The sequence below is a fragment of the Callospermophilus lateralis genome, chromosome 8, assembly GCF_048772815.1.
Source record: "Callospermophilus lateralis isolate mCalLat2 chromosome 8, mCalLat2.hap1, whole genome shotgun sequence".
Lineage (NCBI taxonomy): Eukaryota > Metazoa > Chordata > Mammalia > Rodentia > Sciuridae > Callospermophilus > Callospermophilus lateralis.
This window is the reverse complement of record NC_135312.1, coordinates 37,962,176-37,990,106: the sequence shown is the minus strand read 5'-3', so window position 1 is coordinate 37,990,106 and position 27,931 is coordinate 37,962,176. Positions and strand designations below refer to the sequence as shown.

At 36.2% G+C, this 27,931-nt stretch overlaps 1 protein-coding gene across 6 annotated transcripts in view; it reads left to right on the top strand.

Annotated features, from left to right (window-relative positions):
• Positions 1–27,931, top strand: part of Fryl (FRY like transcription coactivator) — a 229,476-nt gene that overhangs the window by 86,025 nt on the left and 115,520 nt on the right. For all 6 annotated transcript variants that reach the window (XM_076864900.1, XM_076864897.1, XM_076864896.2 and 3 more), the window contains 2 exons: positions 16,591–16,790; positions 27,320–27,373. In XM_076864900.1, the coding sequence (XP_076721015.1) occupies positions 16,671–16,790; positions 27,320–27,373 (174 nt within the window). In that variant the 5' untranslated portion in view covers positions 16,591–16,670. The remainder of the gene's footprint in view (positions 1–16,590; positions 16,791–27,319; positions 27,374–27,931) is intronic.

Below are 27,931 nucleotides of genomic sequence, written 5' to 3'. Positions count from 1 at the left end.
TCAAAACTAAACATTATGTGTCATGAGAAGTGTATCTGATTCTCTAGCTCACTAAGATTTTGGTTTCATAATTTGCTTAAACATTTTCAATTTGTAAATATTCAAATACTAACATGTAGTTTAAGAATGGGATTCATTTGTGAATAGTCACAAGATTCACAGGGTACTGAGAATATGCAGGAAGTTTAGAATCATATCTCTATGTTAAGTTTTTATTCATTCATAAACCTGAGGTGAAGGCCTTTTCTGGTTTGTACTGTGTTGAATACACAGACTTAGGCCCTGGGTCCTGACCTGTACTGAGATGGAGAGTTTGGGAAAACCCCTGTTTACTAGTTTCGGTAACTTGGCAACTCAGCCCAGCCTCACTACAGATTTTGATTTGATTTGTTCTTGATTTCTAGTTTCTGGGCACCATGCTTGTGTGAACACTTCCACCTCTATTTACTGGTATTCCTTCTTTCCTGAGTTTTGCCTTGCCAAATTTCATTCCTTCCAAATATGAAACCTGCTTTCCTCTTGAAGAAAATTAGATGCTTTTTAAAAATTAAAATTAAAACAACAACAAAAACAACAAGAAAATCCCATTCTGTCACTCTTTGCTGGACCTCTCTGGTGCTTTTTACCTGTTGCTGTACTCTGAAGATGCCAAATTCTGTCATTACTCTCATGACATCTGACAGTAGTGTTATTCAGCCATTGCACATTTTTATGGCTACACTGGCAGTTACAACCAGCAACTCTTCTGATGTTTCCTCCGTACTGATTAGTACTGTCAATGTGATATCTGACGGGTATTGGGCCTATTCTAGGAACAGCCAGTGCCTAGGTCCTAGTTATTAAATCAGTGGGTTCTGGACTAATTCACTACTGGTCAAACTCTCATGCTTCTTTTCTGGAAGTAACTCTATCTGCAATCTCTTTATCATTTTGATCAGACAGTTTGCTGTCTTTTTGCAGGAAAGGATGGGCCTTCTTGGTTATTCTTCCTAGTCTATTGATATGTGTGATGCCTCAGGACAGTGATATGTTAATATCCATTCGGATGTGGGATAGTAACAACATAATAACATATGGACTTAACATGAGATTTTAAGTGAATACTTTCAAAAGAATTTTTTTTTTTTTTTTTTGTAGTTGTAGATGGGCAGAATGCCTTTATTTTTTGATTTTTATGTGGTGCTGAGGATCGAACCCACTGCCTCACGCATGCTAGGCAAGCGCTTTGCCACTGAGTTACAGCCCCAGCCCAAAGTGAGAATTTTTTATTTAAAAGGTTTCACACAAAATTTTGAAACATTATATGAATATAAGTCATTTTTATTATTGGGGGGACTATGGAAGAAAAGGATAACTTCTAATAAAACAGCTTTAGTAATATTCTTGGAGATAAAGTTATTGGTGTGTTTTTATGCCGGAAGTGCGAGGTTGGATGTACAAGGCGTTCTGTGTTTGGAATGGAGAGTAGTCAGCCTGCTTCGTGACATTATTTCATCTGCAAATAGGAAGGAATGTTTTTTCAGGAGAGTACCTAGAATCTACATAGGTTCTGAACTTAAAATTCAACTAGGCAGAAAAATAAAAGCATAATGGATTACTTGAAGTAGCGATAGGATTTAATAACTAGACTAGATGTGGGATAAAAGTCATAGGAAGGAATTAATAATGGCTTTAAAGTTTATATTGTTGAAATCTCGCCCTTTGAAATCATGGATAACGAAAGCCAGGATTGATACGGCACCAAGATAAGGGGTTTGAGGCATGGATGATGAGTGAAGCAAAGTGATTGAAGCTCTGAGAGAAAAACCCATCCTCCAGGGTTTCTAGTATGAGTGGAGAGAATCAAATTCGACTTTTCAAAAATTTCTCTGAACTGCTCAATGGGTATGTGTGGTATCATGTAACTAGGTTTCCTTATCTATGGAGCTTTTGAGACTTTCAATGATCAAAATGAATTTTAAATAAAATGATGTGTACAGCCAACTATTCCCCGTTAAGAGAATAGTGTGAGGCAGTGGTCCTTATTAGAACCATGCTGGGAATTTCTAGAAACCTACATATGCTGGGGTCCCACTGGAGAGATTTTGATTGTGACTTAAGGTATGGCCTGCAAATTCAAGATCAAGTTAGAAAGCTTGTCTTTGCCAGAATGCTGAGAGTGGATATGAATTCTTTTTCAGGGAGTGGAATCATCATAAACAATATGACAGATAGGTTTTTAGAGGTTTGCCAATTTACTAATTTACAATGAGTAATTCACCAAGTGGACGTTAATGCTATATCTGGCCCACGATTCTTTGCTGTCCTTATAGCATAAGCTCATCCAAAGCTAAGTTCTAATTAGAAAGGTTGCATGGAGAACCTGAACATCAAAGAAATTAATGTCCTGCAGTAGGGGCCAGAATACTCAGGCTTTTGTTTAGAATATCTTCTCTACTGGAATCTATTTGGGTGGGCATTACATTTCCATCTGCAATGTGTTGTTCCATGTCCCTGAATTTGCCCAAAGCATATATAATTATTCTTTTTAATATTTGCCAGTATGATAGATAGGAAATCTCATTTCTAAATGCTTTAGTGAGCTTTGTATTGCTGTGACCAAAAGACCTGGCAAGAGCAATATAAAGGAGGAAGTTTATTGGCTCATGGTTTTAGAGGTCTCAGTCCATAGACAGTCAACTCCATAGTTCTGAGCCCGAGGTGAGGCAGAACATCTTGGCAAAAGGGTTAGTGGAGAAAAGCAGCCCAGGACATGGACAGTAAATAGAGCAAGCTCCACTCACCAGGGACAAATATCAACCCCAAAGCCACAACCCCAGTCACCTACTGCCTCCAGCCATACCTTGCTGCCTACCCTTAAGCAGAGTTAATCCATCAGTGGACTAATCAGCTGATTAGGTTACACCTTCCATCATCTAATAATTTCAAATGAAAGTTCTTGCATCGTATCGCACAAGAGATTTGAGGGACATCTCATATTTAAGTCATAACACTAGATTAGTTTGCATTATTTGGGTGCTATTGTGTTTGAACATTTTTTCATATGTTTGTTGTCTTTTTAGATTTGTTTTTATGTGAATTGCCTATTTATATCTTTTTCTTGTTATTTTGTAAGAACTTGTTGGATGTTTTATATTTTCTGTCATCTACATTATAAACACTTTTCCAGCTTTGTCTTTTCTTATTTATGGTGTGCCCTGTTTACAATTTTTGATCTGGTTAACTGCATTCATCTTATTGAAATAATTTTGAATGCATTTTACTGTCATGTGTAACTTAAAAAGAACATAAAAAATTAAAAAAAAATAATCTTGTGTTTTCTATTTTGGCTGAAGATTTCTTCTCCCTGGATTATACATGAAAGCTCCTAATTTATTTGCATAAGACTTAAAAATTAATTTGCCACTACATATCCATCTGGACTTTTAATTTTGAATACAGTGTATACATGATATTTTGATTATAGCTGTTTTGTGATTATAGTTACAGTTTCCTCTGATTTAGAAAGTATCTTTGTGCTTTTAAAAAGTAAGTTTTGTGACATATCTTTGTTGTTTATTCCTGTGAGTATACTCTAATATAGTTCTGCGAAACCTAAACAATGCTGTATCAAAATTCTAATTTGAATTATGCTAATTAATGTTAATTTTGTGACAATTGACACTTGTAAGTCTTCCCATCTACACATCTTTCCATGTATTCAGGTCTTCTTCTTTGTCCTTTAAGAAATCCTTGTAGTTTCCTCCATGTAAGGCCTATGCTTTTCTTACCAAATTTATCCTGACCTCTTTTGTATTTGTGAATGGAAGCCTATTTTCATTTCCAGGTGATAATTAGTATTTTGGTATAGGAAGTCTCTTTTTTTAAATATCTCTAACAATGATTTAAATTTTGTGTATTATTGCACTTATATTCTCTATGATGTGAAGTGATAAGGTAAGAATCAGCATCTTTGTTTAGTTTCCATTTTCATTGAAATAGGTTTGGTGTTTTGAAACCTATTTTAGCTTTTTATCACTATAACAAAGTACCTGAGATAATCAACTTATAAAAAGGAAAGTCTTCTTTTGGCTGATAATTTTAGCGGTTCTAGTCCATGACTGAGCAGATCCATCATTTTTAGGCCTCTGATGGGGGCGCCAGGAAACATGACAGAGCCCAAGTGCTTACCTCATAGCCAGGAAGCAAAAGAGGAAGAGATTGGGTTACTACGACCCCAGTGACTTAAAGACCCCTACAAGACAACGACTCCTAAAAAGTCCTCAGCACTTCTCAATACCACAGTGGGGACCAAACCTTTAACACCTGGACCTTGTAAAACATTAAACCTCTGAACTATGGCATTCTGCCTCTAGAAACAAAGATTTATGTCCTTTTTACATGTAAAATGCATTTAGTTCATCTGTGTCTCTAGATTGTTCCAGCTTTACTCAAAAGTTTAAGTCCAAAGTTACCTATGAAACTTAAGTCAAATGTAACCATGACTGACCTCCTGAATAAATAAATAAATAAATAAATGGGAACTTCCAAGATGGTGGTGGTGAGACTGGCCCAGGTAAACATTCCTATAATAATAATAAGGTTGGATCAGCTCAAAGCAAGTCTGAATTCCACCGGGGCACACACTGAATGCTAAAGCTTTATGTCCAGACTCTGGAGTACATAGAGGCAGAGGTGGAAGAGTTAGGTTTCCAAGGGCTTTGACAGCCCACTCCATGTAGCCTGCGCGACCTGTTTCAGGCAGGTTTGCAGGCTGCCTGCGTCTTCCTTTGGTGCGTGTTATGCATTGCTGACACAACACCTCTGCCTTTTGGGGGTCTTCTTTGTAGCTTTGGCTTCACTCCCACAACTCTGGGCATCGCCCTGTCAGAGGATTTCAACCCTGTAGCATACTATCTGTCCTTTAAGTCTTTCCTCGTAAATCTCTGTGAAGCTGCCATGACCCTGTGACTCTTGCATTCTGCATACCTACAAAACCAGCAACACATGACTGATGCCCAGGTCTGCTGCCTGCACAAGCTGTTCCTGGGCCTACTTGAACCATGGCTGCAGGAGCCTTGGAACACTTTGCCAGCTAAACAAGAGTGCACTGGGGGATGTGGAGGTGTATTCTGTAACAATTCTGCCCAGGAAAGTCTCTGGAACAAATTTGCATTTTTGCATCTCTGTGCCTGTGATGGCAATTTATTTTCTTATTTTGGGGATGCATCTTTCTGACTGTTCTGATGCAAAGCAATGGCTTCTTTGTAGCAGTACTAGTAGTCGTAGTCTTCTTGGCCACTTCTTAACACATGCTACATTTCTGACCAGGCTATAATTTTTCTGCTCCATTTTGTTTCTGATTCTCACTATGAAACTGACTAAAAGCAGCCAGTAATACCTGTGTGATAACCTGAATGCTGTGCTGGCAGGTAAACTAGCTGTCACCTTTAAGTTTAATTTCCCACAGAGTATCAGGATATGGACAAAATGCAGACAAATTCTTTGCCATGGCATAACAAGGAGAGCCATTAGTCCATTTCCCAGAACCCTCAGTTTTATCTGAAATTATCAGTGCAGCGTTTACTATTAGTATTTCTATCAGCATTTCGGTCTTCTGAGCCCCCCATCAGAATTGCCTGTTAAGTTCCATTCAACATTTGAGATTTTCCCCCTACCTTTCTCCTCCAAACTCTTTTGTTTTTCCCCTAAACCAATTCCAGTGGCTTTTCTGTATCATTAGGTATATAGTAATGGCACAGACCATCCTACTCTGAGTACCAATTTTCTGTGTTGATCAGCTTTCTGTCACCATAACAAAATCCCTGAGATAATAACCTTATGAAGAGAAAAGGTTTATTTAGAGGCTCCAGTCCACGATTGGGCAAATCCATTGCTTTTAGGTGTTTGGTGGGAGTGTTGGCAATGGCAGGGATCCAAAAGAAGAGAAATGGGCCAGGGTCCTACAATACCTTTTGGGGTACTACCCCAGTGACCTAAGGACCTCCCACAAGGATCCTCTTGTTTTTTTTTTTTTTTTAAATGTCAGTGGAATGCATTACAATTCTTATTACACATATATAGCACAAGTTTTCATATCTGTTTATATATAAAGTATGTTTACACCAATTCGTGTCTTCATACATGAACTTTGGATAATGATGTCTATCACATTCCACCAACCTTGCTAATCCCCTGTCCCCTCCTTTTCCCTCCCATCCTTCTGCCCTATCTATAATTCATCTATTCCTCCCATGTACCCCCTCCCTACCTCACTATGAGTCAGCCTCCTTATCTCAGAGAAAACATTCTGTATTTGTGTTTTTGGGATTAGCTAACTTCACTTAGTATTATCTTCTCCAAGGCCATCCATTTATCTGCAGATGCCATGATTTTATTCTTTTTTATTGCCAAGTAAAATTCCATTGTGTATATATGTCACTTTTTTTTTAATCCATTCATCTATTGAAGGACATCTAGGTTGGTTCCACAGTTTAGCTATTGTGAATTGTGCTGCTATAAACATTGATGTGGCTATGTTCCTGTAGTATGCCGTTTTTAAGTCCTTTGGGTATAGACCGAGGAGAAGGTATAGCTGGGTCAAATGGTGGTTCCATTTCCAGATTTCCAAGGAATCTCTGTACTGCTTTCCATATTGGCTGCACCAATTTGCAGTCCCACCAGCAATGCATGAGTGTACCTTTTTCCCCACATCCTCGCCAACACTTATTGTTGTTTCTCTTCATAATAGCTGCCATTCTGACTGGAGTGAGATGATCTTAGAGTAGTTTTGACTTGCGTTTCTCTAATTGCTAGAGATGATGAACATTTTTTCATATATTTGTTGATTGATTGTATATCGCTTCTGAGAAGTGTCTGTTCAGGTCCTTGGCTCATTTGTTGATTAGGTTATTTGTTGTTTTGGTGCTTAGCTTTTTGAGTTTTTTTTTTTTTTTTTTAATATATCCTAGAGGTTAGTGCTCTATCTGATGTGTGAGGGGTAAAAATTTGCTCCTAGGGCCCTCCTAAAGGTCCACCTTTCAGCAGCACCACCATGGGAACCAAGCCTTCAACACATGGGCCTTTGGGAGTGTTCAACCTCCAAACCATAGTATCTATCCTGATATTTGTGGCTGGTATTGACTAAATGTTGCATTTGTTTTCCTTGTCTGTGACTGCTAGATACCATCAGGTGTGCAATTGGTAATTGTGGGTCAGGCTGCTACAATATTGTAAGTAGTAATTCCAAGAAAGATGGAAGGGAAAGCAGCCCCGGCCTCTCTGGGCTAGCAGCCTGTTAAGGTACTAGGAGGAAACCCTTCTATAACCCTAGCCTCAGGGGGGCCCAGCCCATCTTTTTAGACTTTGCTCTGCTGCTTTGGAGTCAGAGAACATGAATACAAATCCGTTTGCGGTTGTGAACTTTTCCCCAGACCCAGGACCCATTTGTGTTTGCTGGTGAGGTGTGCCAATTCTCACTTCAGGGCTGTCCAGTGCTGATCCCCAACCTGATGTCCAGCCGCAGGAGAAAGATCAATTTTTAACCAGCAAATAATCTTTTTTATGGGAGAAAGAGTAGAGTACAGCAATGAAAATAACATCTTGTTGTTTCTGATACATACCCCTCACTGACATTTAATTCAATGTGTTCATTTGCTACATGGGAAACAAAAGGGGTGAAATAACTTTAGCAAGATTATAAGGCTAGTAAGTAGCCAAGACAGACAAGTCTAGGGTCCTTATCTTCTGACTCCCAGGCCTATGCACATTTTAAAAATGCCACATGATCTCTGGGTTTTTAGAATAGATTTTAAGCTGAGCTTTCAAAGAGTAACAGAAATGTTTTTAAGAAAATAATAATAACAGGGATTCTCTGGCTGAGTGAATAATGGATTATTTAAAAGATAGGTCCTTTTTTTTTTTTTAAGCTTTATAGTGATATTTCTGTAGTGTGCATCAAGTAAGAAAGCATTGAACATGTGCCAAAGATGTCATAGGACTTCTGTGTTTAGAAATCATTTTTAGTCAGAAGAGTTTAGATTAGGATAAATAAACATTTAGAAACAGCTGTTCAGAGAACAAGCAGAAGTTTAAATTTTTCTATCCATTTCAATTGAACCAGAAGCAAAAACATAAAACTGAATAGTGAGGGGAAATGATTTTATTCACACAAAGCAGAAGCAAAGTACTTAGAAATAGGATTAGTAGATTTAGATAGATGTTCTGTGAAGGAAAGGATACATTTTTCTTTGGGTACCCAAAAGATGAGTCAGTTGAGGGCGAGCCAGCTTCTACTCAAGGAGTCTTAACATTAGATGCTGGTTTTGGTTAGATTAATGTGTGGAGATATGTGTGAGCTTGGGAGAATAAGTGACAGCAGCTGAGATATTCTGTAAACAGGAATATTATTTTGTGCCAACAGGTAATAAAACCTATTAAAAAATAGCAATAATTAAAAATGTGGTACTGATGTAGAAGCAGGCTGTTAATTAGCTGAACAGAAAGCCCAGAAAGTATATTTGAGTATGGATTTAGTTCACGATAGAATTTCAGTAAATGAACCCAAAGGAATTGGTTAAATATTGGGGAAAAAATAAATAAAATCTTTTTATCAGTAGCCCAAATAAACTCCAGTTAGAAAACAGATTTAAATTGAATGAAGTAAAACTAACAGGAGTTAAAAGAAAATACAGGTAAATGTTTGTCTAATCAAAGCAGGGAAGTCTTTTCTGTTTAGTCTTTTTTATGCATATCAGTTAGAAGGTACAACCAAAATATCTGAGTTTGTAAGTACTTACTCTAGGCAAATAGTATATTAAGAATCTGGACCTTAAAAGAAGAAAAGGGTACATTGTAATTTGGCAGTTTTGGAGGAAATAAATCAACTTTCTGAGTGAAAGTTGGTAGAAACCAGTATCTGAGCTGGCATGGTGGCACAGGCCTGTAATCCAATGACTCAGGAGGCCGAGACACAAGGATCACAAGAGGCCAGCCTTACCAACCTGGATAGGGCCTAAGCAACTTAGTGCGATCCTGCCTCAAAATAAAAGGGCTGAGGACTTAACTCAGTGGTAAAGCACCCTTGGGTCCAATCCCCAGAGGTCCCCCACCGAAACAAAACAAAACAACAAAACAACACAATAGTACCTGAGTTCATATTCCAGCACCTCTACTCCCAGTTGTCAGTAATATTAACATGGAGTCAGTTTCCTCATCATATGTGGAAAATTACTACAAGTACTGTTTTTTGTTTGTTTGTTTGTTTTTTAAATCTAGTTTCTACCAAGACTTTAACACACTGGTTGTTCAACCATTGGTGACTTCTAATCAGTTGTGGCAGGAATATTTATATGATGGATATTGGCAAATGCTACAAATTGGGACACTTTTTAGAGAGCCATTTACCAACAGAGGTAAATAAGATTTGTTAGAATGAAATGTGATCATGCTTGATTAAGAAATAAACAGTGCTTGTTTTGCTTTTTACTAACATGAAGAAATTTTGAGCTATCCCTTACCTGACAGCCCATTTTCTGCTCTCAATAAGCCATGTTTGTGCATTTGAAGTCAAAGGATGTTTTCATAGTGTACCACTTAACACACACAGCACACATATCCTTTTTTCTTCTTTACATACAAGGGTTTTCAAATGTGCAGTTTTCCTCTGGATAGTTTGTTGAAAAGTGTATCAGTCTACCTGACCTCACCTGAAATACGATATTGCTTCCTTTGTCTCTCCTTTGACCCATAAACGTATAAACTGGTGGGTACTTTTGATTTCTTCCCCCTACACCAACCCTTCCCTCCTTCTTTCCTTCCTTCCCTCCTCCCTCCCTCCCTTCCTTCCTTCAATACTGGGGACTGAACCAGGGGTACTCTACCACAGAGCCACATCCACAGCCCTTATCTATCTATCTATCTATCTATCTATCTATCTATCTATCTATCTATCTATCTATCGCCAAGACTGGCTTGGAACTTGGAATCCTCTTGCCTCAGCCTCTTGAGTCTCTGGGATTACAGGCATGTGGCTGAAATTATATTTTTAATTGACTTAGAAACTGTTTCCTGTCTTTGATCTTGTTCCAGGTACTTTCTTATTTAAGCTTGAGCATTTTGTTGCTTTGACTCTTCCAGGCACTTTTGGTTCTGGTTGACAGGGATAGATAGGCTTGCTTTTTCTTTCTTGTTTTTTAAATTAATGAATTTTTTGAGCAGTTTTAAGCTTACAGAAAAATTGAGTAGAAAGTACAAAGAGTTCCTGTATATCCCTCCCCTCAACCTTCCCTGTTAATTTGGGGGTATATTTGCTACCACTGATGAAATACTGTTAATATACATAGTCTATAGTTCACATTAGGGTTCAGTGTGTTACGTATTTTATAGGTTTTGACAGGTGTATAATGACAATCATAGTATCATACAAAGTGGTTTTTTTTTAAGTCCACCACTTAGCCTGAGTCTAGGTCGCTCAGGCTAATCTCAAACTTGTGATCTTCCTTCCTCAGCCTTCCAAGTCACTGGAGTTTGAGGGCATCATGTCTGGCTCCTCCATCTTTTCATGGCTTGATAGCTAATTTCTTTTTAGCACTGAATGATATTCTCTTGTCTGGATGTACACACCCACCTATTGAAGGACTTTTTGATTGCTTCCATGTTTTGGCAATTACGAGTAAAGTTGCTAAAAACATCTGTAGGCAGGGTTTTGTGTGGCTAAGTTTTTCATTTCCTTTAGTTAAAGACCAAAGAGTAGAATTGCTGGACTGTTTGGTAAGAATTACGTTTAGTTTTATAAGAAGTGACTGAACTGTCTTCAAAATGACTGTACCATTTTATATTCCCACCATTTTGTATTCCTTCACATCCTTACCAGGATTTGGTCTAAGTGTTTTGGGATTTAGCCATTCTAATAGGTATATAGTGGTTTCCATTGTTTGCAATTCCATGAATACATTGGAGTATTTTTTAATAACTTTTAATCTGTATGTCTTCTTATGTCTGCTCAGAGCATGTGCCCATTTTTAAATGGAGTTTTTCTTAATGTTAAGAGTTCTTCATGTATTTCGGATAGCAGTTTCTCATTAGATATGTCTTTTGTAGGCTTGTCTTTTCAGCTTTTAAAATTGTCTTTCGCAGAGCTGAAGGTTTTACTTTAGTAAATTCCAACCTATTTTTTTTTTTCATGCTCATAGGTTTTGGTGTTTGTGTAAAAAGTCCACCACTAAACTCAAGATCACCTAGATTTTTTCCTATCTCCTATGAATTTTATAATTTTGCGTTTACATTTGAATCTATGATATGTTTTCGGTGAATTTTTGTGAAAGGTGAAATTTGTTATGTCTAGATTCTTTTACTTTTATTTTATTTTATTTTTTTATGTGTAGAAATCTAGTTGTTTCAGTACAATTGGTGAAAAGTCATCATTCTTCCTTGAACTGTTTTTGCTCCTTTGTCAAAGATCAGTTGACTCTACTTGTGTGGGTTTATTTTATGGGCTGTCTGTTCTGTTCCATTGATCTGTTTGTCTCTTCTTTTGCCAACAACACAATGTCTTAATTACTGTGGCTTTATAATAAGATTTAAAGTCAGGTAGTGTCAGTCCTATGACTTTATTCTCCTCTATCAGTATTGTGTTGGCTATTCTAGGTCATTTTCTTTCCATAGACTTTAGCATCAGTTCGTTATAACCATGACATAACTATCTGCAGTAGGTTTGCTTTTTGCTGTTTTGTTTTTTGTGTTTGTTGAGGATCAAATTGAGGGGCTTGAGCATGCTAGGCAAGTGTTTTATCACTGAGCTATAGCCCCAGCCCTATAAGTTTCCTTTTCAAACTAAGAATTTTGTATTTCCCTTTTATATTCGGAGACATTTTTTACTTTTGTTCTTGCTCTAAAGCCATTTACCTTATACCTTTTCTTTTATAGGTGTCATCGAGATTCATATTAGTCAATACAATTAATAATTATTGTAATAAGCAATTGTATGGTAACTTATTATATTTCTGTATTGTATAAATTGATGCATAAACATTTGCATGTAATATGTATGTACATATAGAAGTCTTGTGACTACTGTGTAGGGATTTTTCTCCCTTAAAACCTTTTCTTGGGAGAGAGGGAGCAAGAGGCAGCTTTCATAGACTCTGCCAAGGTCATATCAACCTGTGAGATTCCAAAACACCCAACTTGTTGAGAATCTCATGCATTTTGAAGGATGTTACTATTTGGAAGGTTGTACATAATAATATGGTAGAGACAGAAATGAGGGGGCTGAAATCCATTACAATAATGACCCCAAGCATATCATTTTAAGGATTATGTCACTTCTTACTTGTCTCTTCTTCTTGACCAAATTTAAATTTATTTTGTAAGAACACAGAAGTTCTGTGAACATGAGATAATAATAAATGTCAAATAAGCACAATGCTATAGCAAGAGTAAGCCATCTATAAATATTAATATTTAAATTTTAGTTACACTTGATATAAGACAAATAATAGAAATGTTGGAATTTTAAATATTCAGGGCTTGCTTTATTCCTATTATTGGCAGTTAGAGCTTAGTAGATTTATATCCCAAGAAGCTTGAATATGATATTAGGTTTTTACTATTTGTAATTCAAAGCCTGAATTGTGTTCTAAAGAATTATATTTTCATATTTATGTCTTATTCCCTTATATGTTGACAAAAGTTTCAGTATTTTATAATAGCATGCAGAGAAATACTACTACTTAACATTATAAATATTTAATTCAAGCAGTCATCAAGTTAATATTGTTGTGTGAAAACTTGCTTTCTTCTTCCTGCTTAGAGTGGGCATCTTCAATATTAGCAGAATGTGAAAAAAATCCACATATATTTCCCAAGATGAGTAGCATGAAAGAGAAGATCATCTAATTCTTATTTGGTTTTAGAATATTTTTTAATTTATATATAACAGTGGAATGCATTATAATATATAGAGAGCTCAATTTTTCATATCTTTGGTTGTATACTTAGTATACTCACACCAATTCGTGTCCTCATACATGTACTTTGGATAATGATGACCATCACATTCCACCATCATTTCTAATCCCATGGCCCCTCCCACCCCTCTGCCCTATCTAGAGTTCGTCTATTCCTCCCATGCTCTCCCTCCCTATCCCACTATGGATCAGTTTCCTTATATCAAAGAAAACATTCGGCATTTGGTTTTTTGGGATTGGCTAACTTCACTTAGTATTATCTTCTCTAACTCCATCCATTTACCTGCAAATGCCATGATTTTATTCTCTTTTATTGCTGAGTAATATTCCATTGTGTATATATATATGCCACATTTTTTTTTTTTATCCATTCATCTATTGAAGGGCATCTAGGTTGGCTCCATAGTTTAGCTATTGTGAATTGTGCTGCTATAAACATTGATGTGGCTGTGTCCCTGTAATATGCTGTTTTTAAGTCCTTTGGGTATAGATGGAAGAGAGGGATAGTAGGGTCAAAGGTGGTTCCATTCCCAATTTTCTAAGACATCTCCATACTGCTTTCCATATTGGCTGCACCAATTTGCAGTCCCACTAGCGGTGTTTGAGTGAACCTTTTCCTCCACATCCTCGCCAACACTTATTGTTATTTGTATGCATAATAACTGCCATTCTGACTGGAGTGAGATGAAATCTTAGAGTAGTTTTGATTTGTATTTCTCTAATTGCTAGTGATGATGAACATTTTTTCATATGTTTGTTGATTGATTGTATATCATCTGCTGAGAAGTGTCTGTTCGAGTCCTTGGCCCATTTATTGATTTATTATTATTATTTTTTATTTATTATTATTATTTTATTTATTATTATTTGATTTTTGGTGTCTAGCTTTTTGAGTTGTTTATATACCCTAGTGATTAGTGCTCTATCTGATGTGTTAGGGGTAAAGATTTGCTTGGTTTTAGAATATTAGTGAGCTTAAATGCTTTGTATTTTTTGACCTCCAATATTATTATTTTATTTATTTGAGTTTGATTTTTTACTTATAACTTTTATCCTGTTTTTAGTTGGGGGTGGGCATTGGTCTTTTTCTCATTGATTTCATTAGCTTTGTGTTTGGAGGTAAAAGTGGTTAACTGTGATTTATTATAGGCTGCAAATAGGCTTTCCTGCCTTCTAATTTTATTTAGGTTTTGTATGCATTCTCTTATAGTCTTTTTGCAGTTAACACTGTACTTTGAACACTTTTCTATGCTAGTCAATATTTTTTTTTAATAATATCACTTCAGATGTTTGTATAGCATTCTGTTAATTAGGTTATAAAAATGATTTATAGTCCCATGTGCCTGAGATAAGATTGTCTTGTGGCCTGAAATTTCAATCAATAAATATGTTCACTGTTACTTTCTTATAATAATAAATATAACAAACAAACATTTATTAAACACCCACTAAGAAATATAATTGAATTAAATTACTTTATCTTATTTGATTAACACATTTGTTTTTAATAAAATTTTGAGTTTTCAAATTTGAAATGTTTTTATCTGGGAAAGTAACACAAAGTTTTTCTGAAACTTTTGGTTCTGTTGGCAAATTTCTAAAGTATCCAGTTATAATACCTAGTAATATTTGCTTATTTGTAATTTTTAAGGAAGTAAAAAAGGGGGGGTTGGGATGTCATTTTTAGTATTCTTAATGACCCAAACTAATTTTTAAAAAAATTTTAAGAGCTTTATTTCACAATGACATTTGTTAATAGATTCCCTCTTTGATAATACACAATGTTGGATCATGACACAGAATAAACAAACAGGTTATTGTTTGAAATAATGGTCACTGTGTTTAAAGGACTGTGAATTTTTGTTTTGCATTGCTTTTATTATACAATTTTTATTCTAGAATACAATACATAATGTATTTTGACATGGTCTGATACAAAGATATTTATTTTTAGATACCATATTAACAGTTGGCAGTAATTTTTAGACTTTGAACAGTTTTTATATTTTCACATACTATGTTGGTGCTGATTGTGTTCTGCTCCCTTTTCAAGGATGGGGTTACTTATAGGTCATACTTAAGTGGAGAAAAGCAGTCACTAAAGATCAGGTTGAGGTAGAGAAGTACAAACTTATCGATTTCCATGAACACAGGTGTGTTAGGCCTAAAGGGGTCATATAAGCAGAAGGAAGAAGATGGGAGGGTCAATATTATCAGGCTGAAGGAGGGAAGTGACTGGATATATTATAGACTGGTAGGCTGCTCAGTCAGTCAAGACAAGTGAAGCTGTCACTGATGTGCACTCTTAGTCCTCCAGTCCTGGTGCTACTTCCTATTTGCCAAACACCAAGACAATTCCCATCTGAGTAGATGGCACCACTATCCTTTGAGCGATTCAAATAAGAACCCTGTGAGTCATTAATTCTTTTCCCTCACCTCCCATATTTAATGCACTAACATGTGACAAGTCTCCGATCCTTTTGTTTCTGTCCTATGCCATCACCATCCTCTAGGCCAAGCCATGATCATCTCACTTGGATTTTTGTATGGCACCCCTTGATCATGTGTTTGCCCTCTTCAAACCATTCTCCAGAGGTGCTAGAGGGATCTTTATAGAATTCAGATCCTATCCCTCTGTATGTTAATGCTTTCCACTTTTTCATTGAATATTAACTGCATTTAAAAATAAAATTATATATATAATATATACATAATTCTATATATTATATATTACATATAATACACCTTAATATAAAAATACATATATTTTTTGTACTAGGAATTGAACCCAGGGATGCTTAACCACTGAGCCACATCCCCAACCCTTTTTCATTTTTTGTTTTGAGATAGGGACCTACTAAGTTGCTTAGAGCCTCACTAAGTTTGCTGAGGCTGGCTTTGAACTTGCAGTCCTCCTGCCTCAGCCTCTTGAGTCATGTGTGCCCCCGCACTTGGCAAAATCTAATTTCTTTACAAAGTCCTGCAGGGTCCTCTGACTTGCATCCTGACTAATGATTCTGACCTGCTGTCACATCCCCCTTCACACCCTGCTTCTTGCCTTGTCTTTTTGCTTCTCAAACAGGCATGTCCAGTCTTGTACTTGTGTTCCTGGTGCTTTGGCTTGCTGCCTCTTTTCCATCTTTGGGCCTAGGTTCACTTGTAGCTTCTTCATTGAGATCTTCCATAAACATGCTTTTCAAAGTTGTCTTTCAATTCCCTAATATCATTCTTGTTTCATTTATTCATATCTGTTTTATTACCTTTGTTGTACTTGATTACCTGATTAGAATCCATCCATTCATTCAGTAACTATTTATTGTGCACCTAGTGTATGCCAGGCATTATTGGTGGTACCTGGGCTTCATCCATGGACAAAAAGCTCAAAAGAGAATCCCTGTTTTTATTGGTACTCACATTAAAGTAAAGAGAGAAATAGTACATAGTAACCGTGATATATTACTACGTTGAATATGTTAGGCAATACATTAAAAGTAGCAAGTGTGATAGAGAAAAATGGAACATGGTAATGGAGATTGGGGATTTGGAGGGGTAAAGAGCAGGATGCATATTAAGTACTGTTGTTATGGGAGGCCTCATAGATCTGATGACTAATGTAAGATTCTTTGGTTTCTTTAACTTTTAGCTTCAGCACCAGTCAGCAAAGTGAATAAGTACTGTGCTTCTTCCAACTTTCATTCCACTTGGGGAAGAAAGAACCTCATCATGTCAAACATTACAATTGACCCGGATGTCAAGCCTGGAGAATATGTCATCAAGAGCCTCTTTGCAGAATTTGCTGTTCAAGCTGAAAAGAAAATTGAAGTTGTAATGGCTGAACCCTTGGTGAGTTGAGCTGACCTATAAATCTGAAATATTTTCTTAACTTTTGCATTAACCATTATAATACAAAATTTCTGAAGGAAATTATATACTGGGAAAAAAAGTTTAAGTAATGGAGTGGAGATCAGAAACCTGCAATGATTTTAGAATCCACTTTGATAAATTACCACAAGCACACAAACAACAACAACAACAACAAAACTTGACCAATGGGAATTATGAAGGCCAGGTAAAAACATAATAGTAAAGGAACTCTAGGATAGTCTACAAATTGTCATTAAGAATGTAGCCAAAGTTATAATAAACTAGTCATTATATTTTTATGCTTATAGTACATGAGGCATAGCTAGGGAACATGATGAACTCTTAAGTGGTGACAGCTTGTGATAAGGAGGAAGGAAATACTTTGTTAAGATTCTGAACGGTTTTAAATGCTGCCCATGATAGGTGACAAAATGGTCAGACAATAAGAAAAGCAGAGAGTGACGGCAGAGACTATTTAGCTATTGTATACAATTCAGATTGGAATGAAAAGGTTCGTGAACTAAGTAAGGCATAAACAGAAGAAGTTGCAGAGGAAAGCAAGAGAAATGACAAGTACAATCAATAGAACTTGACAGGTAATCAAATACGACTTGAGAAGTAATTAAATAGGAGTAGCATTTTAAGTGAAAGTTAAGGGTTAAGATGCTTTGCAGTATTAAGAAAGATGGGAATGTATTTTCTTGGGTAAAGCACACAGGAATATCCTTAGGTTTGAAATCTTTCAATTTGGTGCATTGAACTTGATTCACCAGAGAGCTAACCATGTGGAATTCCTTGATTGGTGGTTGGAAATTCTTCTTCAGAACACAAAGAGATGGAGACTAGAAATTGTATATTTGGGCATAATCTATATCAAACCCCAAAGAGCAGGTACTGATATCAAGGGAAATGGAGTATAAAATAGAAATATCATTGCCAAATATTATAGAGAGACAGAGTGCAATGAAAGAGGCAGTTAGATTTGGAAGTAAAACAGTCTGGTCACTAAGAGAACAGGCTGAGCTTGTCAATATACCTTGGTTCAAGACGCTTTGAAAATACAGGTGGCAGATTAGGTTACTCTTTGAGGTTAAAGGGACTGGGAATATGGTGTGCTAGGATTACAGTGTAGGTTAGAAGAGGGTTAATGGCAATGGAGGTAAAGGTGAAGGACATACCAGCTGAAATTCTTTTTTAAATATCTTTATTTATTTATTTTTTATGTGGTGCTGTAGATCGAACCCAGTACCTCACAAGTGCAAGGCTAGCGCTCTACTGCTGAGCTATAACCCCAGCCCTCAGCTGAAACTTTTATTCCTCACACAACTGGGTGACGGATAGACATTCACTTTTAGTATGCAGTTTGGAGGGCTCATTGCAGTCAGAGGTCCAAAGCCATTAAGTGGCCGAGTGGGAGTTAGGTGTACTAATATTGGCTGTCTGCTCCCTCAAAGGAAGGAGTAGAGGAGAGGTGGTGACCTAGGGAGAGAGGGAAGGTGAAAGAAGTGTTTTTATGTGCTCTTAAAATTCTTAGTGTGGAAGGACTTAAAATTACTGTTTCTCAGAAATTCTAGAATTAAGTAGAAGAAACTAATCTGAAGAAAGCATTTATGAAATAATGCGTCCTGGGCTTTAATACATAATAATGAGTTAAAAAAACACCAGCCAAATGTATATTTCAAAACTGTAGACATCATTATATTCAATTTAAATCATCCCATGATTACTTTCTACAATAATAATGATTATTTTGTATGTATTTTTGCAATATGTGCACAGTATAAAGTTCTGGTTTATAAATAAGGGTTACAAAAAAGCTTATAGACCTGAATAAATAATGATAAGCTTTAATTATATATGTGCTTAATCTACAAAATGTTAATTTTCTTTTCGATAATCTCTGAATTGTGATAAATTGCTACACTCGTCTGTTTAAACAGCATACAATTAGAAAGGGAACCCTTTTTTGGGAAAATATATTAGAAACTTATGGGAAATTTCAATAATACATAAAAGTAGAGATTTATAGTCTAAGAAGTGCCCAGCACCCATCCCCCAGCTTTAGCAATTTTCAACTTGCACAGCCCATTTTAAAATCACTGCCAATTTTATAAAATATTTGCTTGTAGTGCCATGTGGTGTGGTCCTAGGAGTTCTCAAACATTATATGTCCCTAAAGGAATTTTTAATTTCCAAATGTAAAGGTCTTGAGAGTGAAAGTATTAAATGGAAAATATGGCTGAGCTTACCCAATGTGACACAGTCTATATAATGGCAATTTAAAATCCTTCCTTTCCTTTCCAGTGCCCTGTCCGTGTCTAGATTAGGTGGTGGCTCTGCCGAGGGCATGCAGGATCTTCTAGCCAGTCATGAAGTGTCCATCACTGTGCCATTTTCTTTTCACTCACCCGACTTTTCTTTGTCCGTGATACAAATACTACTTTTTGCTTCTGGCAACTCTCTCCCTTGTCATTCCTGTGGAGTAGGTTCTAGCATCCTTAGGTCATCCCAGGTGCTCCATTGTCTTGTCAAAGTCAGGGTGATGTCTTAGGATTCTCCTATCTTGATATGCTATGATACTTAAAACGTCTTCTATATATTCTATTATGCTGGTGTGTGTTTTTATTATTTTCCCAATCTAATTTTTAAAAAAATTTTTTTGTAGTTGTAGATGGACAGCATGCCCATATATATATAATTTATGTGGTGCTGAGGATTGAACCCAGTGCTTGAACCCAGTTGCTAGGCAACTGCTGTCTCACTGAGCTACAGCCCCAGCCCCTAAAATGTTTTTAACTCCCGTATTTTAAAATTCTACTCATCTTTCCAAACTTCCTGTTTGTTTCCTCTAACAGTGTTCCTACCTCAAGCCAAATAAATGTTTTACCTATTGTCTATACAATATAAATATTATGCATCTGTAATTACCATGTAGCAATTTGAACTTACACTGTGTCTTTGTGTGTACATACAGATCGTGACTATGAGGTATTATGGTTAATTGCTTACCTGGTGGTGTTCTAGTCAGTTTTTTTTACTATTGTGACCAAAAGACCTGCCAAGAACAATTTTAGAGAAGGAAAAGTTTATTTGGTTCACAGTTTTAGAGATCTCAGTTCATAGATGGCTGACTTCATAACTATGGGCCCTAGGTGAGGCAGAGCAACCGAAGGGTACGATGGAGGACAGCAGCCCAGGACATGGCCACTAAGAACCTCTGCTCACCAGGGACAAACTGTAAACACCAAAGGCATGTCCCCAGTGACCCACCTCCTTCAGCCACATCCTATCTGCCTACAGTTAGCACCCAGCTAATCCATATTAGTGGATTAAGCCATCTATTAGGTTACACCTCTTATAATCTAATCCTTTCACCTCTGAAGGGGTGTTCCTGCATTGTCTTCTGTATGAGTATGTGGGATGCCTCATATCTAAATCATAGCACCTATCTGTCTCCTCTGATTTGAGTTGCCTGATGTCAGGAACTTGGTGTCCCTTCTTTGTGTCTATAACACTGCCCATTGTGGTAGGGACTTGGAAAAGGTGTTTGTTAAGGGCTTGAGTTATAAGTGGAATTTAGCCTTAAGTAATATTGCTCCAATTTGTGCCCCTTGTTCTTCGTTTCTAGAAGTTCCTTCAGAATAGTCCAATGCAGATTCTATTTTACTTATTCATTAAATATCATTTCAGAGATATCAGCTATGCACTCTTAAGATGAGATTATAAGATGGTGGTGAATAGTGGTGCGGATTCCACCAGAACATTGATGTTTCTACCCCATCATCACCCTTAGAAGAGTCATCCTTGCTTACTCTCCCTGCCGTACCAGGAAACCCCCCAAATCCTCATCCTGTCTTACAGATTTTTACCCATTACACGTATGTGTAAATTATTCCTCCTTATCTACATCTGCTTTATTTTCATTTATATCCAGGTGTGGGTAGCTTGGCAATCCAGAGCATCAAGGTAGTGAAGATATATTTAATGTATTTTGTGACAGTGTTTACATAATAGATTCAAATGCTTTTATTGTGATTTCATTTATTATAAAATGTATCCTCTACTCTGAGGCAATAACCAATGGTGCACAGTGACTTTGAGTTCTCAAAGCTGAACAGAGTCACTTTAAAGAAAACAGCATAAGGGTGCTAGCAAGGCTCGTGGTCAGTTAGGACAATAGGTTATGGAATCATTTGGAAGCACAAATGTCAATGGCTTTTGTTGAAAGAACTTAATCTGCCACTATAATGAGAAAATGTTTTTTTTTCCCCCCATTTCCCATGTTAGAAACCTTAATTAAAAAGGAGGGTAAGGAGGCCAAAAGAGTCAAGGATTAGCTGAGCTTCATTTTTACTAACAATTTCATTTTCACTTTAGGAGGAACATTCAGGAAGGGCAGTCATTGATTGAAATTGCAGCTTGCACACTATGCAATCCAGTACTTTAGGTTTCTTTCTTCCTTTTTGAAAGGAGATGGATCAGTCTTGGGTAATGAGCCAAGGATAACCAAGCACACCTGTTAATCTTTTAGATTGCAAGTGACTAGAAAAGAAGATAGAAAAAAAAGGCTTTAACCAGTCGTCGCCTGATTTGGACCTTATGTATGTGGTTTAAGCCCAGCATTTGTTTTTTTAAGCTCTACAATTTCCTGACAAGGACTAGGTTCAATCCCCAGCACCAAAAAAAAAAAAAAAAAGTACAATTTCCATTGTTTTTTGAGAATATTGAATAATATATATATATGTGTGTATATATGTATACACATACATATAATATATATTAAAAAGTGGGTTTTTTTGGTCTGATCTATTTGCTCCAAACTGCATTTTCTTGTTAGTTTTGCCTCCTCCTCTAATGTTTATTTTAACATGTTATATTTTTAAAATGAGGTGCTAAACAGCTGATTGAAAACCCATGTACTTGGAAGAGCCTTTTTGACTGTAGTCTTTGGTGTGTAATGGTGTAGACCATCAATGTCAGATCTTAGTCTAGGGTCTAATCAGGGTGCTCCTGCAGGATCCTGAATGGGAGAGATTGATCTTTGGCTGCTATTGTAATGGGGAGTTAGAGGCAGAAGATCACTGGGGTTTTGCTATTCGGTATATGAAGTTTTACTTACTCTGTCTTTGGTATTATACCCATCTCCATCTGCCACATCCCCTAGTCAGCATCTATCTTGCCCTTTCTAAAGAAAGACCGTTCTTCGGAGGGCAAGAGAAGTGATGGTCACCTTTCTAAGCAGGTAGGAGAAGGTAGAGAAGGAAGAGTCTTAATCTTTCTTATATAATCTTTTAAAAACAATCTTAACAGACCTTCTTATTTTTATCCTTACTTTAGCTGTACTTCCAGAGTACCCAAGGTTTCCAATTCCTGAGCCTCCTCGGAGTCTCACAGCATCTGCTGGGTTACCCACCATCTCTCTCTGAAGGGTGTGGAAGGCTTGCTTCCCTGTGGTTGTGTTCCAGTGTCATTTTCTCCATGGACTTCTCAAATCTTCAACCCCATTCCACCTTCCTCTTCTAAGTCTAAGATACTGTACTTTCCCATTGCTTTTGCATTAGACTCTCAGCCCCACAAGGGCAGGGAGTTTCCCATCTTGTTCAGGGCTGAATCTTAGAGCTGAACAGTGCTTGGCATACTACACACTCAGTAAAAATTTGGGTGAATGCCTGCTGACTGAAGGAGCACACATCTGACTCTCTCTCTTGCCTACTAAAGAATCCCTGTTGTTTGTGTGGCTTTTTACCTCATCTCCCACTCACTTGTCCTTTTGGTTTTAACTCCTGTGAAAGTTATTTTGTTATCATCTTAGTGGGGATTTAGGGGAGAATGTAGTCTCTGTGTTCAGCTTGCCATCTTTAATTGGAAATTATTGAAATATTTCAGGCTTACTGTTATCATGCCATCAACATTTTTTCAATAAATTCTCTTGCTTTCCTCAGGAGGGACTTGGTGCTGTTAGTAGTCTGAACATATACAGAAGTTGTAGAATCAAATTAGAACATGAAGAATTATGGATCTTAGAATCATTATTAATTTTTGTATTATGAAAAGTGGAAGTAGTTCTAAAGGTTATGTAATAAAAATGTCTTTTCTACTATGAATCAAGCTAAACAGTCAACAGTTTTTAGTCTGCAGTTTTTTCATGTCTATTATTTATCCATCTCTGTAGTACCTGTCACCTTTAAAAGAAACACATACAAATGTGTGTAATATATGTATATTTTTTTCTATACCTAAATATTTTTACTTTATATTGGTGGTGATTGTATATTAGCCCATATAAATTTGTCTCACTTTTTTTTTCTTTTCTTTTCTTTTCCTTCCTTCCTTCCTTCCTTCCCTCCTCCTCTTTCTTTTTCTTTCCTTTTTTTTTTTTTTTTTTTGTAGTAAATGAGGCTTAAACCTAGGGCCTCATACATGCTAGGCAGATAATGTATCACTGAGCTACATGCCCAGCCCTTGTTTCATTCTTTCCAACAGTTGAATATTATTTCAATAAATGAAGGTACGATGATTATTTTTAAGCCAGTCTATTGATAGTTCTACACCCAAAATTGAAGCTATTGTGAAAAAAATTGCTAACATTAACAATTTAGTACATAGTCTTGACATTTATGTATGTGTGGATACTAATTTATTTACTTTTTAAGCTATTTGTGATAATGGGGTTACTTAGGATAAAACATTTTGAAAGGCTTATTTTTTTGGAATACTCACATATTGAAAGACAGTACAATGGTCCTCCCTGTGGTTTCAGTTACTAAAGGTCAACTGTGAGCCAAAGACAGAAAATTCCAGAAATAATTCATGAATTTTATATAGCTTTTATTGTGATATATACTGTTAATTGGTCTATTTCATTATAATCTGTTACTGTGCCTAATATATACATTGATTTTGTCATAGGAAAAAACATAATGTATTTACTGTATTATAAACTTAGTCTATACACAGTCCATACATATAGGAAAAAGCATAGCATATTTAGGGGTTAGTACTCTCCATGGTTTAAGGCATCCACCTGGCGTCTTGGAACACATCTCTCACAGATAAGAAGGATCTACCATTTATCTTCCTGAACAATGATTAGGACATCCTCAAACACATTATAATCAAACTTAGAGGTTAATAAAAAGTCCTTGGTTAGTAATTTATTTTTAATACAGTCCATTTATTTCATATTTTTGTATTAGTAATGTGAGTATCCTTTTCATTCAAAAATCATTTCTGACTTCTTAATTATGGAAAAAATAGCTCACCTCCTTCAGGAAAACCTCTGTTTAGATGTCAAATCTTTAGAAAGTTTTGAGGAAGTGTGGGTTTGTGGAGACAGTAAAAAAAAAAAAAAAAAAAAAAAAGTTAAATATAAGGCAACTGTGTTTTTCTGAAAAGATTATCATGCTCTTTTTTTCTTCTGTATGGTTATTAATTTTTTTAAGATTTGATCCCCCTCTTCACTGTAAATGTTGAATAAGTCAACTAAGTTGGGGAGAAACCCCTTGCTGTATCTCCCAATTCCACCTTGGGTACTCAGTTGAAATTACAATACTAAAATCCCTTTAAAAGCTTAATATTTTTTCAAACTTTGCTTATTATTATTATTATTATTATTATTAGATGGAGTTTTGCTGTGTTACCCAGTCTAACTCCTAGGCTTAAGTGGTCCTCCTGTGTTAGCCTCTGAGTAGCCAGGACTTCAGGTGTTTGTTACCAATCCTGGCTTGGTCCCTGCTTTAAGAAATAGTGTTTTACAGGACTTACTAAGGAAATTACTAGCTGTTTTACTTAAATTTTAGAAGTAATTGATTGTGCAAGATATATAATTGTACAGAACCATCAGGTAGTATATGAATGGGGTGTAGTTTGGTTTTACAGATAAAAGTCTTATTCTGCAAGAAAACTACTGAAGTGTGCTTAGCCTCTGAGGGGCCAAGTGCTAAGGACATACCAAAAACTTCCTGCTAAGAAATTAAAGTGGCATGTGTTCTGATGTTTTTTTCTGACCCCATATAAATTAGTTAGAAACATGATTCTCTGACAGATTGGGAATTTGCCACTGAAATACTGAAATATATTTCAGTGGCAAATACATTTGTGATTTTTTAAAAAAATAAAGAATGGTCATAAATGAGAGATCTGAACACTACTGCATAGGGAAGCTTCATAAATATATTTCTAAATTTAGTTGGCTCTCTGCCAATTGCATGTTATCCTTCCACTTAGGTAAGGGCCAGTCTTCCTTCCTTCGGGGAGGAAGTCTTCCTTCCTTCCCAGGTATACCTAGAAATAATGCTTTACCAGCTCTGGGGATCTGTTCATCCAGCCTCATTGACACCTAAAAAAAATAACCATCTCAGTTAGATAAATCTTTAGGTGGTAATCTCAGAAAATGCTGTTTTTCCTTGACAGCGCTCTCCTCAGTTTATATTTATATGTTGGTATGATTATTCAGTTAATGTCTATGTTTATTATGTATTTTTTGTAGTGCTGGGGATGGATCCCAGGACCTCACACTGGCTAGCCATGTACTCTGCTGTGAGCCATGTTTCCCAAACCCTGTTTTTCCTTTTAAAGCTCATAGTAGGCAGAAACTCTCTTGCTTTGCTTACCATCATATCCCCAACACGTGAAAGTGCCTGGTTCTTAAAAATCAGGGGATACCATATAAATATTGTACACAGTGGAAATGAAGCAAGAAAAAAATGGAAGAGAAAATCACAGTTCTTTGTTAAAGCATATAATTCACAAAATGCAGGTACAACTATCATAATCCCTGACCAGGAGGGAAACATCATATAGCATTTTTATTAATTAACTGTTTAACAGACTTCTAAAATATACCTTTTGCCTTATATTTTAGGTTGTCAAATTTTTTTAAAAATTGAACTAGCAGAGTCTTTAAAAGAAAAGCTCCTTGTTGATGTATAATATCTAGTTTTTGTAGACCAATGACATTATTCTAAATATGTAACATTAATATTATTGGAAATTAATATATATTAACAAAAACAGGTATGGCAACTTAACAGATTTCTTTTAGTCTTTTTAGATTAATTAGAAAATTACTGAGTTAGAAAGACCAATCATGTAATTCGAAAGGCAAAAGTGGGAATTTTTTAAAAAGTCTCATTTAATGAAGTAGAAAATCAGTAGGATTATTGGCAAATAAATTCAAGGTAAGGTTATTTTTGAAATTAATAAAACAGTTAAAACACATCTAATATCAAATTAGGAATGATGAAGAGGCTGAGGAAGTAGCTTGGTGATACAGTGCTTAACTAGCTCGTGAGAGGCTCTGGATTCCATCCCCAACACTGCAAAAAAACAAAGTACAAAACCAACTATAAAAGGCACATGTACGGCACAGAGTATGTACTTGGTATGTGACAGACTGAGTTCTTAGTTTACTTTGATTATTTCAAAAAATTGTAAAGATTCAAGCATTCATGTATAAAATACTTACAGGGTTTTGCTCATGGTGTTACTGATTGTCATTGAAACCGAGAAGTTATACATTAAGAATCAACTTGGGGCTAGGGCTAGGGCTCAGTGGTAGAACACTTGCCTACCTAGCATGTATGAGATCCTGGGTTTGATTGTCAGCACTGTATATAAATAAATAAAATAAAGGTCCATTGACAACTAATAATATATATGTGTGTGTGTGTGTGTGTGTGTGTGTGTGTGTGTATGTGTATATACATATATATATACACACACACACATATATGTATGTATATATACGTATAAATATAAAGAATCAACTCAGCAACAGGTGTATATCTAAACAATGTAATAATGAGGGGAAATTTCAAGGCTGCAAACTACTTTTCTAAAGCAGTGGTGCCATATAGTCAATGAGCTAGTTTTTCAGTTTCTAGGAGTAGTTCATTTCATTCTTCCTTAAATTATTACAGTGAATAGAGAAAAATGGAACCCCCACCTCATTTTTTTCCTTAAAAGTAGTGTATAGCTGATAACAGTGTTCGATAGTCACTGGCTTTTCAGATGAGAAAACTGAGGCACAGAGACCCTAAGGGCTGAGAGCCACTTTTACGGGAGGGTTTGAGTCTTAGTCCTAGATCAGGATGAGGTGAGGCTTCCCTTCCTCCAAAATAGCCTTGTTTAGGGTCTGTAAACAAGTCAAGATGGCGCCTGGCATTTTGCAGAGGGAGTGGTTTGTGAAGTAAAGCCAGCGAGCCATTAAGTGTGGAGATTCCTTATTGGTTGACTGCTGTATCTAGTTTATGTTAATTAAGATGAGCTGTGTGGAATGTATATATACCCCTCCTGTCCTACAATAAACGGCTCCCACTCCAGCTGTATCAATGTACACAAGTTGCTCGTCACCCCCCCCCCCCTTCCCCGTTATTTTGCTGCAGCTGGACTGCGGCATAGCCTAATTACAAATGAAACAAAAGCAGAATCAGGTCGCAAAATTAAAGTGTTTATCACGTGGAAGATTTCTAGTATTTTGTATTTATACTTTTTTTTTTTTTTTGTAGGAGAAGCTGTTGTCCAGATCTCTTCAGAGGGGTGAAGACCTGCAGTTTGATCAGGTGGGTCAGTTTTAGAGGATACTTTTTCCTGGAAGGAAAATGTCTTTCCTAATGATCTGCTCTGAATATGTCCAATATTAAGAAGTTTCTTTATTATTTTAGTGACTCTATATCTCCTTATACATTAGATTCTTCTGGAATTGGTAGTTTTTGTTTGTTTGAACAAATAAGTTATGAACCTCACCTCATCCTGATCTAGAATTAAGACTCAAATAAGTTATGAACCACTTAGCATTTTAAAACTTTTTACTTTTCATTGTTAATCTCTTTAATGTTCCTTTTGAAATTTTTCTCAGAAAGTTTCTGATTACACTCCTCACTGTTTTCTTAGGTGCCAAGTCTGTGGTTTTTACATTATAATATTTTACATTGTTAAATTTATTTTTTTACTGCTGGAGCTTTCAGAACTTATAAGTAGGATACTAGCACTTAAAAACTCATGTGATATTGCTCTACTATTGGTTTTTCTTCTGCCTGAGATTAAATGTTGGCTTAAGTGCTCTTTTATTATAATTATTTTATTAAATGTTGATTACTTGGAATAACCAAGAATCTAGA